General features: G+C 42.1%; 3 protein-coding genes across 5 annotated transcripts in view; 1 reads left to right on the top strand and 2 right to left on the bottom strand.

Moving 5' to 3' along the window:
- The first annotated feature begins 246 nt into the window (after nt 1–246).
- Nucleotides 247–4,948, top strand: LOC131103719 (glutamine synthetase-like). Its single transcript, XM_058050209.2, has 7 exons — nt 247–315; nt 585–757; nt 883–1,044; nt 1,126–1,272; nt 1,918–2,045; nt 2,764–2,963; nt 3,398–4,948. The coding sequence occupies exons 2-7, from the start codon at nt 604–606 to the stop codon at nt 3,705–3,707; spliced, it is 1,101 nt and encodes a 366-aa protein (XP_057906192.2). The 5' UTR covers nt 247–315; nt 585–603; the 3' UTR covers nt 3,708–4,948.
- A 1,477-nt stretch (nt 4,949–6,425) lies between these two features.
- Nucleotides 6,426–13,942, bottom strand: kcmf1 (potassium channel modulatory factor 1). 2 transcript variants are annotated; one of them, XM_058064828.2, is made up of 7 exons: nt 13,727–13,942; nt 11,704–11,871; nt 11,121–11,260; nt 10,379–10,480; nt 9,470–9,659; nt 8,216–8,522; nt 6,426–7,275 (listed from the first exon to the last, which is right to left on the bottom strand). In XM_058064828.2, the coding sequence occupies exons 1-7, from the start codon at nt 13,740–13,742 to the stop codon at nt 7,011–7,013; spliced, it is 1,188 nt and encodes a 395-aa protein (XP_057920811.1). In that variant the 5' UTR covers nt 13,743–13,942; the 3' UTR covers nt 6,426–7,010. The 2 variants fall into 2 exon arrangements, with proteins under 2 accessions (XP_057920811.1, XP_057920812.1); XM_058064829.2 differs by having other exon boundaries at nt 9,470–9,654; nt 10,380–10,480.
- Nucleotides 13,943–14,612: 670 nt separating this feature from the next.
- The window catches only part of itga1 (integrin, alpha 1), a 37,062-nt gene continuing 33,335 nt past the window's right edge, over nt 14,613–18,339 (bottom strand). For both annotated transcript variants that reach the window (XM_058064188.2, XM_078794006.1), the window contains exons 26-30: nt 18,182–18,280; nt 17,992–18,096; nt 16,622–16,717; nt 16,368–16,481; nt 14,613–15,886 (exon numbers count right to left, since the gene is read on the bottom strand). In XM_058064188.2, the coding sequence (XP_057920171.2) occupies nt 15,830–15,886; nt 16,368–16,481; nt 16,622–16,717; nt 17,992–18,096; nt 18,182–18,280 (471 nt within the window). In that variant the 3' untranslated portion in view covers nt 14,613–15,829. The remainder of the gene's footprint in view (nt 15,887–16,367; nt 16,482–16,621; nt 16,718–17,991; nt 18,097–18,181; nt 18,281–18,339) is intronic.

The raw sequence follows: 18,339 nt of genomic DNA, 5'->3' as shown, positions 1-18,339 counted from the left end.
TCGTGTAATTGTGGTCACTGAGCTGCAAACTTTTGACTCAGCTTAACAAGTCGGTGGATAGCAGGTGGCATTATTAAGTAGGATTTCTCATGGGAGCTTCACGTCCCCTCGGTGGTCCGTGTGCAATGTACCCAATGATTTGTTTGATTTGTCATACCCACCATAAGAAAACATAACTGGAATTACATTTCAGTCTGAGACATCCCCATCATTTGCATTCCACTTAAATACCACAAACAGGTTTTGCCCCGTCCTGACACCGTGCTGTCTGCAGACGCTTTACGAGACCGTTCGAGCCACTTCAGACAACGTACAGTAAGTGTGTGATTGACATTGTAATCCCTATATAAATGTTGCATTTTTTGAACAGAACAGATTTTCATGTGTCATCCAAACTGAAATGCTATTATGTACCATTGAAAACTAATTTGACCAATTAGTTTGACAATTTACCCTCAGGATAAAATTGCTGTCTTCACAAATGCAATGCTGGAAAACTCAAAACTTACTAAAACATTTCATTGACTGTATTGAATGTACTATGAGACAATTCCCACTATTCCAAATGAATGTGTTATCCATAGGACCGCCAATCCATCCGAGATGAATATGGCATTTATCAAGGCTGCACGGGAGCACTATATGAGCCTGTCTCAAAGAGACAAATGTCAGGTGACTTATATCTGGATCGACGGCACTGGAGAGGGACTTCGCAACAAAACCCGGACCTTTGATACCGAACCACAAAGTGTAGAAGGTGAATATTTGTGTTTGGTTTTTCAGTATTGTTAAAACTGAGGATACTGGAAGTCCAGCCTTTGCTTTCCCATGCAGAAGACATCTGAATATGTTGTTCTAAAAGGAAAAATATGATCTCTTCAGATATTCCTGAATGGAACTTTGATGGGTCAAGCACGTACCAGTCGGAAGGCTCCAACAGCGACATGTACCTCATCCCAGTGCGTATGTTCCGAGATCCATTTACCTGTGACCCCAACAAACTGGTTCTCTGCGAAGTTCTTCGATACAATCGTCTCCCTGCAGGTACCTTTGGCACTTTTTTGGGGGGTGGTGTATTCTGGCAAATTGGTAGAGAAGCCGTGTGAGTGTGTCTGATTTGTTCAGAAACAAACCATCGGATGAGCTGCAAGAAAGTGATGGATCAGGTCAAAGAACACGGGATATGGTTTGGCATAGAGCAGGAATACACGCTCTTAGGAACCGATGGACATCCGTATGGTTGGCCTCAGAAAGGATTCCCAGCACCCCAAGGTCCGTATATTACGATATGCTGAACCATCTTGCCTTGCTTAGTCTTCTGTTCCACAGATTTAATAAAAGGCTGAAAAGATCTCACTTGACCAAATCCAGATGAAGAAAAGTATGCTTACCTGCAAATCTCTCCACCTATACATCTATTTATCCATCACACCATTCACATATTCATCAATCCACCAATCCATATATCAATCATCAATCCAATTATCTAGCTATTCATCCATCAAGCAATCCATGCTTCTGTCCATCTATCCATTCATCCATTTATCCGTCTCTCCGTTAAGCCATCCAGCCATCAAACCATCAATTCAGCTTTCTACGCATCCATCCATCAATGTATCAGTACATCCATCCATCGATCAATCAATCTCTCATTCATTCATCTGTCGATCCGTCTATTCATCTGTCTATGAAACCATCCATTCATCCATCAATCCATCCGTCAGCTATCCCTCCATCCAACAATGAATGCATCTGTCCATCCATCTATCCATCAATATATCCATTCATCTATCTGTCTATCCATCAAACCATCCACCCATCCATCAATCTATCCATTCATCAATCTGTTCATCCTTCAATCCGTCCATCCCTCCCTCGATGAAGATATTGAAAAACCTTCTTCCTCACTTCTTTTAGGTCCCTACTACTGTTCGGTGGGGACGGGCAAAGCGATTGGACGGGACATTGTGGAGTGTCACTACAAGGCGTGTCTCTACGCGGGGATCAAAATCTTTGGAACCAATGCGGAAGTGATGCCATCCCAAGTAAGAGTGGAGAAACATTAGATTTGTAGACGTATGTATTACAGAAAGACAGGGACGGTGCATGACTATGTGTAAGACTAGCAACTGACATGAATGAAGAAACAAACCAATCAGTAATCGTGACAAAAGGTGAAGGCATAAAGTGCTTCAGGGCTTAAGTGGTTAGGCGTTAAAGTACTTGAATGCTGAAGTGCGAAAATGCAAGGTGCTCAAGTATCAAAACCTGCTGGTGTTTATAAAGTTTTGACATATTTCTTACACATATTTCTTACAAACCCATTGGTTAAAAAATAGATTTATATTACATTTTGGCTTTCTCCCCATAATATTTTGACTTTATTCCCACATTCCCTTTAAAATAATGTATTTTAAATAATAATATTATAGTGGGGCGGCACGGCGATCTAGTGGTTAGCACGCAGACCTCACAGCTAGGAGACCAGGGTTCAATTCCACCCTCGGGCACCCTCGAGAGTTAGGTTAATTGACGAAATTAATTGACCAAATTGTCCATAGGTATGAATGTGAGTGTGAATGGTTGTTTGTCTATATGTGCCCTTGGTTTGGCTGGCCACCAGCTGTACCCCGCCCGAAGACAGCTGGGATAGGCTCCAGCACCCCTCATGAGGAAAAAGCAGTAGAAAATGAATGAATGAATATTATTACTGCAAAAAATGTTGCACTGTTTGACATTGTTTCTTCATTCTGTTCTTTTCAGTGGGAGTTCCAAGTGGGTCCCTGCGAGGGCATTGAGATGGGAGATGAACTGTGGGTTGCCCGCTTCCTGTTGCACCGTGTGTGTGAAGATTTTGGGGTCATTGCAACACTAGACCCCAAACCGATGAAGGGAAATTGGAGCGGTTCCGGTGCACACACCAACGTCAGCACCAAGCACATGAGGGAAGAAGGAGGTCTGCAGTGAGTAAACAATTCTCTGGAATTGTTATTGTAAAGAGGCGGCACGGCGGTCTAGTGGTCACAGCTAGGAGACCAGGGTTCAATTCCACCCTCGGCCATCTCTGTGTGGAGTTTGCATGTTCTCCCCGTGCATGCGTGGGTTTTCTCCGGGTTCTCCGGTTTCCTCCCACATTCCAAAAACATGCTAGGTTAATTGGCCACTCCAAATGAATGTGAGTGTGAATGGTTGTTTGTCTATGTGTGCCCTGTGATTGACTGGCGACCAGTCCAGGGTGTACCCCGCCTCACGCCCGAAGACAGCTGGGATAGGCTCCAGCACCCCCGTGACCCTCGTGAGGAAAAAGCGGTAGAAAATGAATGAATGAATGAATGTTATTGTAAAGTGTTCAGTTTTGCAGAGTAAGCAATTTTCCTTGCGTCCCTTCTGATGACAGATACATCGAGCAGGCCATTGACAAACTTAGCAAAAAACACATGGAGCACATCAAGGTGTACGACCCACACGGAGGTCAGGACAACATGAGGCGTCTCACGGGTCATCACGAGACCTCCAGTATCAACGAATTCTCCGCCGGAGTCGCCAACCGAGCCGCCAGCATCCGCATTCCTCGCCAGGTTGGCCAAGAGAAGAAAGGATACTTCGAGGACCGCCGCCCTGCAGCGAACTGCGATCCGTACCTTGTGACCAAAGCCATAGCAAGCACCTGCCTGCTGGATGATGTGGAGCAAGTCAAGGGCAGTTAGACATAGCCTAGTGTCTTTCTTCCTTCTGGCAATATTTAAAACAACACTTGTACAGCAATTATTTACAGTGCAGCTTCAAACTATTATTTTACGGTGTGCTATTGTGATCGACAACAACAGTATATTACTGTAAAAATATTACAGTACTGTGTTGTAGAGACTATAAACATTACAGTAATATACTGGGATTTTTCAGTTCTCAATTCACAACTTACTACTGTAAAATTACACTAACAATTTCCCTGTTAAATTACAGAAAATTTACAAAGAATATAAATCACACAAAGGCGGCACGGCAGTCTAGTGGTTAGCGCACAGACCTCACAACTAGGAGACCAGGATTCAATTCCACCCTCGGCCATCTCTGTGAGGAGTTTGCATGTGTGGGTTTTCTCCGGGTACTCCAGTTTCCTCCAACATTCCAAAAACATGCTAGGTTAATTGGCCACTCCAAATTGTCCATAGGTATGAATGTGAGTGTGAATGGTTGTTTGTCTATATGTACCCTGTGATTGGCTGGCGACCAGTCCAGGGTGTACCCCGCCTCTCGCCCGAAGACAGCTGGGATAGGCTCCAGCACCCCCGCGACCCTTGTGAGGAAAAAGCGGTAGAAAATGAATGAATGAATGAATGAATGAATAAATCACACAATTGTTTATTTAAACGGGCAGTGTCAACATGAATACTGCTACTGTAAAATACAATAAGAATAAAGATAAGATAACCAACTACAGAAATTATTCAAATGCATGTAAAAGACCTAAAGACATGAAAACACAACAAAACTGTTTCCATACTATTCTTTTACATAGTGTCTTATCTTACCATATTGAACTTTACCTTAGATCAAACAATTGGGCTGAATACGGAAGAAACCAATACACGGCAAATACAGTAAGTCGGTTCGGAGTCGATATGACCTTCCTGAGTGGAGTTATTGGCGAAAAACGCCTCGTCCATTGAGATTGCATTGTAGGAGGCAGCAGTACATTAAAGTGACCACTAGATAGCGGCATAGTGTTAGGATTAGGTATAGCGGTGGAGGAGGTTTTGGTAGCTGCTACCATCTTGAAATAACTGGAGAACAGTACGTCCTATCAAGAGGAGCCCAAGGCCGAACCACCCCCCATAAGCAGGCACGGGCTTTCGTTTGGGACCACCCCCGACTTCCTGTGACCACCGGAAGTAGGAGATGGTGGTATTTACCAAGTAGAATAGCAGTAAATAATAATAAAGGGTTAGGGTAGGGTTAGGGTTTAGGGTAAGGGGGTAGGGTTAGGGATTAGGGTAGGGTTAGGGGTTCGGGTTAGCACGTGTGTTCACAACCAATGAATGAGGAGGCTTCTCACCTCACAGCCCGGACTGACGAAGCGGTCGTCAGGGTCAATCCCTCAAGGTCGTCTCTTCCTCCAACACTTCTATGGCTTGTTTCCACAGGATGGCATTCTGTTCATTAAGTCACATGGCAACATGGTTCAACTTACAGTAGCAACACTGGATGGTTTTTACAAGCAACTTTCAAAAGGAGTGGCGTTCCTCAAGGATAGATACTACAACCACAACGATTTCCTTATCCAGAGGACAGTGTCAAGTAAAAACTGAGCGTATTTATTCGGGTAAAATGGTAATAAAAAAAATTACGAGAATCCTGATTTTCATATTAATATCAATAAAATTGTGATTAAAATAACTGCAAGTTTTCCATGTAACGTAAAAATGTTGAATTGCCTTTTAACGCAACTTCCGTTCTCGTAACTTTACAACATAACCAGTTTTTTTTTTTAAATGTCCAACTGTGTAACGTTGGTCTGTAAAACTTAATGAATCCTTTCTTTTATTATTAGAATTTACAATTCGATTCTGCCAACGTTATATTAATATTTAACTTCCAGCATTATTTTCCTCCATCTTCACAATTTTACTCTAGGAATTTGACTGCTCCTGTGCTTTTCTTGATAACTTGCAATCACATTCTTGTATATAAAAATGGGAGGTCTTAAAAAACAAAAAATGTTTTCCTCTTTACAACTCAATATCGTTTGAAACTTACTCTTGTAAATTACAATTTGATTTGACAAGCACATTATATACTTTTGTGTACTCGTAATTGTACTTGTACACCCTACAATCCTTCCACACACGACAAGACACTCATACAGTATATATGCAATTACAACAATAAAAGGCGCAAAGTGGTGGCGGTCTCTTGGTTTCATCAAAAGCTGTGCAGTTTGAATTTATTGTAATCTAAATTTACATCTTTTTCTTAAAAAAAAAAGAAGAAAGTCTGCCCCATGTCTTAGAACCATATTTAAACCCACAAATTCCATATACATCTTGTATAGTACACAGGAGGGCTCTAGTAGGCATGAAGGTGGCGAGATTCGTCAAAAGGCTCAAAAACAAACATGAATAAATACAAAGTGCTATCCTTAGCAGAAAAAAACAAGGTCTCCTACCTTGGAAAAGAAAGAAAAACAGAACTCAAACGTGTACAAAAGTGAGTAAAACCGCTTAAAGGAGCATCTGCACTCGTCTATGTGTTACTGAACATAGGTCGCCCCCCCCAAAACAAACGTTTTGATGTGCGTAGTCAGGAGCGGCTTTTCTTCATCAACGCAACTCCTTATTTCATAGGCATCCAAGGAACGCTAACTAGTTTCCAATAGTTAGCATGTCAGTTTCATCTTTAAGAAAAAACTTTGGGGGGGGGGGGGGGGGGGGGGGGTGTTCCATTTTCATGACAAGGTCATTAAAATGTCATGCACGCCGCAAAGAACTGCATGCTAAGTAGTTAAGGTAACCCATCCAAGCACTTTTTATTTGATTTAATAGTCAGAAACACACACAGCAGCTTGGTCAGAGGGGGGGCGGGGGGTGACGTCCTCTTGACTTGACTCAATATGGAGTATTTATAGGTGGGGCGGTGGAGGGGCGGGATGTGTCACAGGAAACAATGGTTGGCTGCGGCCGCCTGTACCATTTTCACTGAAGAAACGAAAACGGAATTGATTATCACCTTCATATATATTTTTTATATATATATATTTATATATAGATTTATAGATGTCTTTACTCTCACTCGCTCAGTTGCTATGACACCCCCACTTTGCTTGCTCTGCTTCATTTTTGCTTACAAAAAATGGTGACAGGCCTGAAATTACAATCACCAAAAAAAAAAAAAATAAACCGGGTGGGGGTAAGAAGTCGAGGGTCGGGGACGGGGTGTCGCTTTGCTGCTGTCCGGCTGTCCATCACTGACAGTTGCAGCAGGGGGGACACAGTCTGCTCGACACCCGGACATCAAAGAGGCGGCGGCGGAGGCTCCTTCCCCGTGGAGGCGCTCTCGCGGAGCTGGAGGTTCTCCAGCGCCACGTCTAAAGGCATGACGTCCACGCAGCCCATGGCCCCGAAGTCGGCGAAGTCTCGCCGCTCGTCCTCGTCCGAGGAGGAGCTCTCCTCGTGCATCAGCGTGGACAAGAGCAGCTCCTGGACGAAGAGACTGCGGTCGGCGCGCTCGCCTTCCAGGAACTGACGCTCGGCCTCGGACATCTTGGGCTCATTCAAGCTGCACAGAGGAATGGATCCCATTGGTGTGAACACACTAACTAAAATGTCTTCAGTACAGCAGACTAGTGACACCTGCTGGCAGGGAGGTCTTGCCTGCCACATAGCTGGCCTGTAATAACTCATATACAACACTGACCCAAATAAGACTTGTTTCTAATATGTCTACTGGTTGCCAAAGTTACAAACATGGGTATGTCAGAATATCAAAGACACCTCAACATAATGCAGACCACTTTTGCACAAATGCAAAGCAACAATCATAAGCAGTTAAGTCACTGGTCCAAATATAAGACGGTATTTTTCATATTGTTAAGTTACTTAACCCGAATATAAGACTAATATAGTTCAATTGCTGACCCGGATACATGATGGTATTTCTCATATTAATTTGCTGCCCTGAATATAGGACGGCAGTTTTCGCTTGTTAAATTACTGACCCGAATACAAGACGGTATTTTTCATATTGTTCAGTTACTGTCCTACATATAAGACGGTATTTTTCATATTGTTCCGTTACTGTCCTACATATAAGACGGTATTTTTCATATTGTTCAGTTACTGTCCTACATATAAGACGGTATTTTTCATATTGTTCCGTTACTGTCCTACATATAAGACGGTATTTTTCATATTGAAAAGTTACTGTCCTACATTTAAGACGGTATTTTTCATATTGTTCAGTTACTGTCCTACATAGAAGACGGTATTTTTCATATTGAAAAGTTAATAACCCCAATATAAGCTGGTTTTATACGTATTCTTAAGTGAAAGACCATAATACCAGATGGTTTTAGTCATACTGTTAAATTACAAACCCAAATATACGACAGATTTATATATGTTTGTGTTGACATTTACTTCAGTTATTTATTTCACTTACTAAAACAATAAAGACGAATTGTATATGCATTGTCTTACAGCGTATGTCTGCCACTCACCGTGCTAATAGGAACTGGGAGTTGTGGGATGACGACGAGGGGCTGATTTCGGCCGTGGCGCCCGTGTTGGCGGCGGCTGTGCTGGGCGGGGGGATGGCGGCGGCTCCGGCGGCCGAATTGCCTGGGTTGTTGCCACGCCTCGTGGAGTGGCGGCCCGTGTCCATCATCTGCTGCCGCGCGGCCTGCGCCTGCTGCCGCTCCAACTGCAGCTGCATCTGGAGCTGCTGCAGCTGCGAGGCCGACGGCCCCGAAGAGTTTATCTGCCCGCCCGCTGCGCGTCGCACGCCCGACAGCTGCGACAACAACTCTGAGAGAAAGAGACGGAAACATGACTGACAAAAAGAACGAACAAAAGCTGGACCTTGAACAGTTCAAACTGTTCATCAAACTCTGAACTGTACATATTACATAAAACATTCATTCATTCATTTTCTACCGCTTATCCTCACAAGAATCGCAGTGGTGCTGGAGCCTATCCCAGCTCTCTTCGGGCGAGAGGCGGGTTACACCCTGGACTGGTGGCCAGCCAATCACAGGGCACATATAGACAAACAACCATTCACACTCACATTCATACCTATGGACAATTTGGAGTGGCCAATTAACCTAGCATGTTTTTGGAATGTGGGAGGAAACCGGAGTACCCGGAGAGAACCCACGCATGCACGGGGAGAACATGCAAACTCCACACAGAGATGGCCGAGGGTGGGACTGAACTCAGGTCTCCTAGCTGTGAGGTCTGCGTGCCAACCACTCGACCGCCGTGCAGCCCTACACAACACATTTCCTAATAATAAGAGTAACATCAACAATTGGTGTCATTTGAGGGAAACCTATGGAGTGCAATACTTGGTTGCAACCAGCAGAGGTGCTGTGGACTCTGTCTCAATTAGTTTGCTGTCTGAACAAGTACAGCATCATAGTCAATTGTGGGAAGTTCAGCTGCATCCACAGGCATTATTGGTGGAAACAGGAGTTCAGAACATTCAGAGAGCCATTGCCAATCAATTGATTCATGATTGATTTTTCCTACAGTCAATCTTTCTTTCAATAATTAATTGTGGGGAAAAAAATCAATTCAAATTAATTAGTTAAAGGTCAAAATGGCTTCAGGAATGCACCGTTGACTTCCACAGTATATGCTAATATTTCAAAGGCTTGACACTCTAACATGATTAGCCACCCGCTGCACTCTGCCAACCAGATTCCCCGGAAAATTGAGCCCCAAGGCAAACATATCTGCCATGCACTCACCCGCGATGGGGTCCATTGCCTCTCTGTTGCTGGGGGTGTAGGTGGAGCTCTGCGATGACGAGGACGACAGCCCCCCAGTGGAGCCACTCGTAAAGTGCATATTTGTGCGCCGTGCCCGGGGCCCGCCCAGTCCCCGCCCGGGGTGGAACATCCTACGTACGTGTCGGACACTGCTGGACTCATCTTGAACGGGGGGGTCCGTTAAGGCTGAAGAATCCGACTGCTGGGATTGCATTGTGCGATAAAAGCAGAGACATGCATGCAGGCATTTGCATGCCAGTCAACGTTTTAAGTGGACTTCCGGGTTTTAATTGTCGCCAACAGAAGGATCAACATCTTTCAGCTTGTAACAAAAGGCAGCGAGGTAACCCTACGTGTTTTTACAAAGCTCACGATGTCATCAAAGCATTACATTGAAGTTGGACAATCAGGTAATGGCTACACTCACCACCAACGTATATCAGTGATTCCCATACATTCATTTTTTCATCAAGCTTCAACACATCAAACCTTATCAGACACCTGAAAGGCCATCATGGCTACAATGCCTGAGGCTTGTTCCTATTGCCGCTGCATATCAAAGGTTTTCCCAGAGATGACCGGAAGGCTAAAGTGATCTGGGATTTCACCAGATGACCGGCCATTTAACATACTTTAAAGATACAAGCTAGTCGGCTAGTCAGCCCCTTGGCACCATGGTGTGTAATATTTTTTTCTTATAGTTGTGATTTGATATCGTTTGAATTAATGCCTATATTAGCCATTTGGCTAGGTAAAAATTGTAACGGGATGGAAAGTGTTGCCATTAAATGATGACAGGAGATGTGCACCGCCTGTACAACCTGTACCATTTTACAAATAAACATGGCTGCTAGCACGTGCGTGTGCGTCTGTGGACACAAAGGATATTAAATCCCTGGGTGCTCGATGTTCAAGAGTGAGATGGGCTGTGAAGTCATCGGTGACATGGTTGGGATCCCCCCCAGGCAAGGCAGCGCATATTGGACAGATCTGAAACAAAACAATTTTTTTTTTTTTTAAGTACACAGTGAGACAGTTTCTGTCGCCGGTGATCCGTGTGGCTGGTGACAAGCTGCTGTCACGTCTGCCACTCTGTCCGCCTCCTCCTGCTGCTGCTCTATATTTCATAACCCGCGTTAAAAAGGGACGAGCATTATACACTGCATATAAGCCACTCCCCACCTAACACACACATCAGTTATGTTTGTTGGCAGCTAATGATGGTGATTTGGCAAAGTTTTGCTAAGAAACCTGTCCAAAATGCACATACGCATGACATGTATGTAAATACATGTCAAGAGGAATATTACTATAATATGAAATATTGAGTTGTACTATAAATAATCAATAAATGCCTTAAAATTCTCTAATCTGTAAGACTTTTTGAAATTGTTTTGGAGATTTACTGAAATAATAATAATTAAAAATGTTATAAAAACTAAATAGAAGATTAAAGTGCAGACAATAATATCCAAACATTCACTCTGGTAGCAACATAACCATGATTTTTTGAACCTCCCGCTTAAAAACAAATACATAAATAATTTTTTCCCCCCAATATTTAAAGAAAAGGAGGCCGTCATGCCTTATAAATCGACACCAAATGGTCCTCGCTGGACTGCATACTCACCACCTCTGTGGACGTCTCTGCATGCTCGGAGGTGACATGCTCTTGTAAGGATGTCTCCGTGAAGCCCATCTTCCCGCAGTAAGGACATGTGAACGCCTGGGGCTGCTCTACTGAGAAGGTATCTCCGCCATAGTACAAATCTGCAAGGTGAGGCAAAGAGGTCCTAATTACCATCTGTCATCATCTTTTAAGTATGCTCGCCGAGACACTTAATTGGGTGCGCTTAATGAGATCTAGAACCAGAGACATTCTCCCGCATTGCCAAAATAGTAGCCTTGCCTCGATAAATTACTAGGTGCTCAAACGTTGCATGTCAGATAGACACCTCTTCTTTTTCCACTCAGTTAAAGAAATAACAGGTGATTGGCATTATAGTACTTTAACTATGACTGATACTACCATATAAGGTATCAGTCTTCGGCCTTCTACTCTCTGCAGATGAGTAAACACCCTTGACCACAGTATGAGGAAATATGACTTTACATTGGTTTAAAACCTGAAGTACTTCCCGACATGGCAGCAAACTCCAACCACAATAATAAACATGGAAAATATAATGCAATAGAATGCAAATAAAGCTTACCATAGTCTACCCTGGTTAATATACACTGCATGGGATGCTCTGTGGTGTGTCGCGTCGTTGTGGCACCGCTCTCGTAGCACGACGCACAGAGGTCGTAGTCGTAGCAGATGAGACACTTGAACCGTCTTCCTCGAAAGTTTCCCTTTAAACACGCGTCACAGCTCACACCTTTGGGACAAAAAAGAAAAAAAAAACACACTTGTTTTTGGAGCCTCTGACTTTTCAGCGGACTTGGCACAGCAACTCACAGTCCAAGGCTTTGATACCAGACATATAAAGTGAGCGCACCTCATCTTTTGTTTGGTGCCCATGGACGAAACAATGGAGTCCTCCCATTCAGTCAACATAACCTTCTTGTAGATTAAAAATACAGTGGAAGATCTGAGGTCAAAAGCTCATTCAAACACAACTTCCAGGTTTTCATTTAAGTAAAAAGGACAATACCTAAGACGAACGGTTTAACTCACAAAAATAAACACTTGCTCAAGATCACAGGAATAGCTCTTTATTCCCAAAGAGGGAGCAGCCTCAACGAGGGTTGTTGAAACAAGATTGTTTAAAGAAAGAATAAGCAAACTCCAGAGTGGTTCTTTGTAAACATGTGGGACAATTTATCATTTTTAAAAAGTGCCACGAATCACTGCATCATGCCTTCATCAAGCGTCACTTAAGTAATTAAATAATTGTAAACTTAAATAATAAAAAAAAGAGTGTTCCCCTGTTTCTCAACACGGTTAACTTACTTTTACACTCGGAAGACAGTTCAGACTGTCCCGATGTTACTTTAACAACAAAAGGTTTTCAGAGACTATACCCAGAGACTAAAATAGATTTTCAGGCGAAGACCTCAACATTCAGAATTAATTTATTCTGTCTGTAAACATAACTGAAGTTGGTTGACCAGGTTTGAAGACTTTTCTTCTTCATTTTTGTCAAGCTGCTGCACCTCCTCTGACGTCTTTGATCATAATACTCATTTTGGGGGGCACAATTACTGTGGCATATACTAATGATGCTTAATATGAAGCATGTAAATATATAGTTTGGTTGATGGAATTGCTTATAAAGTGTAATGATAGCAAGTCAAAGTGTACATTGAGGAATAAAACATTACTTTGAACGTGTGTGTACCGCTAATTGACTAAACCAATCAACAGGCATTACTAATCAATCACCTATCGGTGTTGATTAACGGTGGTTAAGTCCTATGTTTTTGATCAACTTAAAACATCCTCGCTGCTTGATTGGCACTTTATATCTTTGAAAGCAGTTATTTTGGTGACAATAAAGCCCCGACACTTTGTGCCACTTAAAATAAGACAACTTTCGTGCAGCCGATCTCCTTCATCTTTCTTGTTGGGTTAGCTACCTAGCTAGCTAGTTAACATGCTGCCGTTGCGCACAACTTCCAAAGAAGCTGAAACATTTACAGCACTATTTTTATGACCGCTGACGACCGTTTTGTTTTAAAAAAAGAGTGACCAAAAACCGAGCAGCTTCTATGTGCGTTGTCTGTGCACAAACGGTGGACGTGTTGAAGACTTTTGCGGCCTGAGACTTGTGTCTTCTTGATGACAGTGCACTCGCCAACAGCGCTAATGTGACAAGACGCTACTATTAGCTCTCATACACGCGCACGCTGCAAACCATAGATCCGTGGTATATTTCACAGTATTTATTGTGTGAACGCTGTGCTATTTCCAAAAGACAAACACGATAACATCCGTAACACTTTGCTTGCAAGCCGTGCTAACAGAGCAGCACCTAGCAACGGCTAACTGCTAAGCTAGCTATGTTGTTGCCGTATCACTGCGGTAACGCTGAGTCAGTTTATAAGCATCTCCCCGCAGTTAGTTGACATTGCGACGTATGTGTGTGCGTATAAATGTACGCCATGTAACTCTGAGTGTTTTGAGAGATTCCGGAAATATGCAGTGAATGGCGCCTTAGTTTCCTTAGCTTGACTAGCATCTAGCTAGTTAGTTAGCTAGCCAAGCAACCACAGCGCTGTTTATCAACTCACCCTCATGTCGGGACATCCTACAAACAACTACGCGGCCCTTCCCGGGGCTCCCCAGCGCCTCGAATGGTGCACTTTCAGTGGGAGATACTGTACAGGGGAAGCTTCCACTCTCGCCACCCTTTTTTTCCAGCCAAGATGGATCCCCTGGCAGCTTACAGTTTGTTCTGCTTCCCCTCCCAGGCAGGCACTTATCACTTACTGCAGTCGACCGACGCTAGGGGGCGCTACTCCTGTGTGGAATCACAAGGCAACGCAAAAAGCGTCCCCACACGATATTGCCCCGTTTTTTGGCTTATAGGCATCTCGAAACCAAACATTAGATGAATGCTATACTCCACAATTATTTCATAAAATGCGTCAGCCAATTTATGTTATAAGATAATAATTCACTAACCTTTAATGTAAGCTCGTGTTAAAAAATACAACTATATACAATTGTAATTTCCTTAGTAACAAGGAAGGGGTAAAGTGAAACGAGAGTAAGAATTACATCAATTTAAATTAAACTTTATTCATCACATAATACACGCACAAAAGAGTGTGCCTTTTAACAACGACAAATGTTTTATTTTATTTACTCATAGAATTGATCAAATTGTAACAATTTATGCAAATTTTAATGTAGTGTTTCTGTTTACATTTACAGAATAATTTATATAGTTATTGAACTTAAAAGTTTAGATTTTAGGTAATAAAAGTTACCATTTATCTGCATTTTCCATTTCATTTTGTACAAAAGGCCATATCACATATCACATCAAATAATTGACCTTTTTAGATTTTAAGTAAAAAAAAAATATGAAGATAAAACATTGCAAATATACATATTTGACAACAGTATAAGGAAAAGAGCCACATATAAATCACAAGATAACACATGAGAACGTATTTGTAAAAAGCATTTATTTTTACACAGCGGATTCAGTTACTAGCGTGCTGACGAGGAAGCAAACCAGTGCATCACATTGAAGACTTCACAGCAGTGTTGAAGGCTGAAGTGCTTGCAAACGCTCACTTTATTGTTCCCACTCTCCTGGTTAGACTTGAAAAAAATAAAGTGATTCCAGACCACATTTATATGTCTATGCAAGCGAGCACACACACAAAAAGACACAATGTTGCCATACAACAACTTTAGAATGACTTTCTGTACAAACGAGTTGTGCTTAAAAGTGGAGGGCGTTAGCATTAAAAAGTCAGGAGAGCCAGGCCGTCTTCACTATGTACAAAATAATCTCTATGGAACACATTGCAAAGCTCTTCAAACAGAAACAACCTGAAAGAATGCATTTTTTAAGGTACCGCGCATGGTGTCACATTGGATGATAATGCTGCAAAATCACTCATATGTAACCGAAAAGTGGATACATACCCACACATTTTCATTGGATAGTAGCCATACTCTCGTTTCCTCATCAAAACCATATCTCATATTTACATACTTGTTGTAATTAGTGTCTACAGCATAAATCGAACACCTTAGCACCAACATATAAGGCAAGTGGGCGACATCTCTTAAATTACATGTATTATTGCAGAAAAAAACATTTATGTACATTTTAAAGCTTTCAGTTTGTGAGCTGTTGTATTTACAGTACAATCGAAGGTGTTGATTTAAAGGCGAGTACTGTTTTTTTTGTATCTGTGTCAAAATAAATGCTCAGGTCAGTGTTTTGGAGCAAACAAGATGCGCTGCAACGCCAGCATGGATGATGCTCCAAGATACATACAGTGTCTCCATATAAACGATGCGGATGTGTCTCTAAAGTTCACATATTCTGTCTAGCCTGAGCGTGGCCATTTTGGATCTTTGTAGCAAAAAGTGCATTAAAAAAAAATTCCATCAAACATGAAAGTGCAGCAGTCAGAATGCACAACTTTGGCGTGTGTCAGTGATAGGCCCCGCCTCCTCTGAAGCCTTGATTGCTGTTGAAGACTACAAAAAAAAAGGAAATAAAGTCTGGGACAAATATGGTTTTGTTCCCGTCCCGTGTGCCGTGTGTGCATGGCAATGGCTTGGTGTACTCCAGGTAGTCTTTATGTGCGATCACACGTTTAAAAAAAAAAATTCTACAAGCAGTCACTTCCTGTTGAGAGGATGCCTCAATCCATCATGTCCTCCTTGGAGAGCTCCCTGGATTTTCTCTTAAAGAAGCCCATCTAGAAGAGCAGAAAATAACAATGGGGAAGTGTGTGTTAATATTTCATGAGACATTAAAAAATGCTTTTTAGCAGTGATTCTCAAGTGATGGGTGTGTCAAAAATGAGCAAAAATATTAAATATACTGCAGATGACTTGCTTTAGCCTTGATACGGTACATATATACAAATATTAATGGGTTATCATTACTATATTATTTGATTGAATTGATTTTTATTAGGGATGTCTGATCATTTTCGGTACTGATAATTATCGGCCCAATATCGGCAATATAACAGTATCAGATTTCTTCCCAATCATCAAAACCGATATTTTAAAAATACCAGGTCTACAGAAGCAAATAACCCCAGGGGTCTCTGTTGTGCAATATATTAATTATTAGTATATTTATTAATACATGATTACGTGCTATGTTTTCCTCATGTACGTGATGCCAAAAGTGTTGAAAGTAATGATATTTGTACTATACAATAACTTTACCTTCCAAAGAGCAAAGATGACCAGGGCTAAGATCAGGAGACCTATCAGGATGCTGATGATGATGATCCATATAGGAATTCCTCCTAAACTCTCTTTGGAAACCTGGATCTTCACCTGATAAGCACACACGTCATTTCTTTATTATTTTTTTTATACACACACATACACTCTCTGACGTATTTTTGTTGTGTGAGACCGTGCTGCTGAAATAACAACTTGCAGACATGTTGACATTTTGAAAAGTGCTGACTCACACTTCTGGTGCTGTCACTGCTGCTCAGCACAAACAGGTCTGTATTTCGACTCCTCAAAGTGGCGTTCACCAGCATGTACAAACTGGAAAAGTCAGCCTGAAAGACAAAATAAATGAAGTTTATACATTTTTTTTAAAGGAAATTAACAAACCATTACAATTTTTTGGTTCCCATTTTCACAAGGAAGTGACAATCACCACACTGCACTGTGTCGGGTTCCGACTACTACTGTTGGTATCCCAACACCTGTCACCTGTCACTGATCATGCCACACACTAAACATCCCACTTCTGGCGGTATGCTGATGCTTGGTAGCCTTCCCAACCTTTGGCTCACATAACCATAACCATCCCATTTCTGAATTTTAGAAGTCTAAAACCCTGGTCTATTGTGTTGACATTCAGTTTACCCATCTCCAGAGTCTATCGGGCTCACCTCTACCAAAAAAGGGTTTCAAACTGTGCCAGCTAAGCATCCCACTTCTTACACCCTTTGTCACGGAACTCTAGTAATACCCTTAAACTGGATAAGAACAACCTGAAAAACCTGAACACTATTCACCGTTAAGCTAAATCTGTGGTTTGTACCCCGACATTGACTAACCACCCCACTTCTGACACCATTTGACTCATAACTCTGTAAAATCCAGAATTCAGTTCTATGGTACAATATCGTGCTGATGCTTGGTAGCCTTCCCAACCTTTGGCTCACATCTAACCATCCCACTTCTGACACCATTTATCACAGAACTCTAAAACCCTGGTCTATTGTGTTGACGTTCAGTTTATCCATCTACAGTCTATCGGGTTCACCTCTGCCAAAAAGGGTTTCAAACTGTGGCAGCTAAACATCCCACTTCTTACACCCTTTGTCACGGAACTCTAGTAATACCCTCAAATTGAATAAGAACAACCTGAACACTATTCACCGTTAAGCTAAATCTGTGGTTTGTACCCCAACATTGACTATTACAATTTCATCACAATTTATCACAGATATCTAAAACCCTGGTCTATTGTGTTGACATTCAGTTAACTCATCTCCAGAGTATATCAGGTTCACCTCTGCCAAAAAAGGGTTTCAAACTGTGCCAGCTAAGCATCCCACTTCTTATACCCTTTGTCACGGAACTCTAGTAAGACCCTTAAATTGGATAAGAACCTGGCTCTACTGTCTTGAAAAACCTGAACACTATTCACCGTTAAGCTAAATTGGTCCATCCCACTTCTGACACCATTTGTCAATGACTTTTGAAAATTAGTACACTCAACCTGGATTTGATGAAAAGGGTCTTAATATAATAAAAAAAACAAATTCCAGAAAAAAAAAATCCAAATACAAAACATAAATATTTTGTTTCTTCTACCCACCTTGATGAAGGTCGGCTTCCACACTCTGAACGTAACATTGACCTGGCTAACCTTGGCCTCTGGTAAGAAGCATTTGAACGACGTACAGGGAAGGTTCTCACAGCTCTGCGGGGCAAATCAAACACACCCCGGTGAGGTTGCAGGGAGTTTGTCACTGGAACACAGAAAATAAAGTATCCATGCCACCCACCAAGAGGAAGACGCCGAGTGTTTCTTTGTTTGGATTAGGTTTTATGACATCCGGGTTAAGATTGAGTGGGTTGATCAAACCGGCGGCGTCGCATTTCACCTGCGAGGAGGACAGATATCCATTTTGATGCGACTATCTCCTATTTGTCTTCACTGGTG

Source organism: Doryrhamphus excisus, linkage group LG10 (genome assembly GCF_037039965.1).
Source record: "Doryrhamphus excisus strain RoL-2023G ecotype Guam linkage group LG10, RoL_Dexc_Guam_v1.1, whole genome shotgun sequence".
NCBI classification, from domain to species: Eukaryota; Metazoa; Chordata; class Actinopteri; order Syngnathiformes; family Syngnathidae; genus Doryrhamphus; species Doryrhamphus excisus.
The sequence above is the reverse complement of the archived record's forward strand: the minus strand, read 5'-3'. Positions and strand labels throughout refer to the sequence as shown.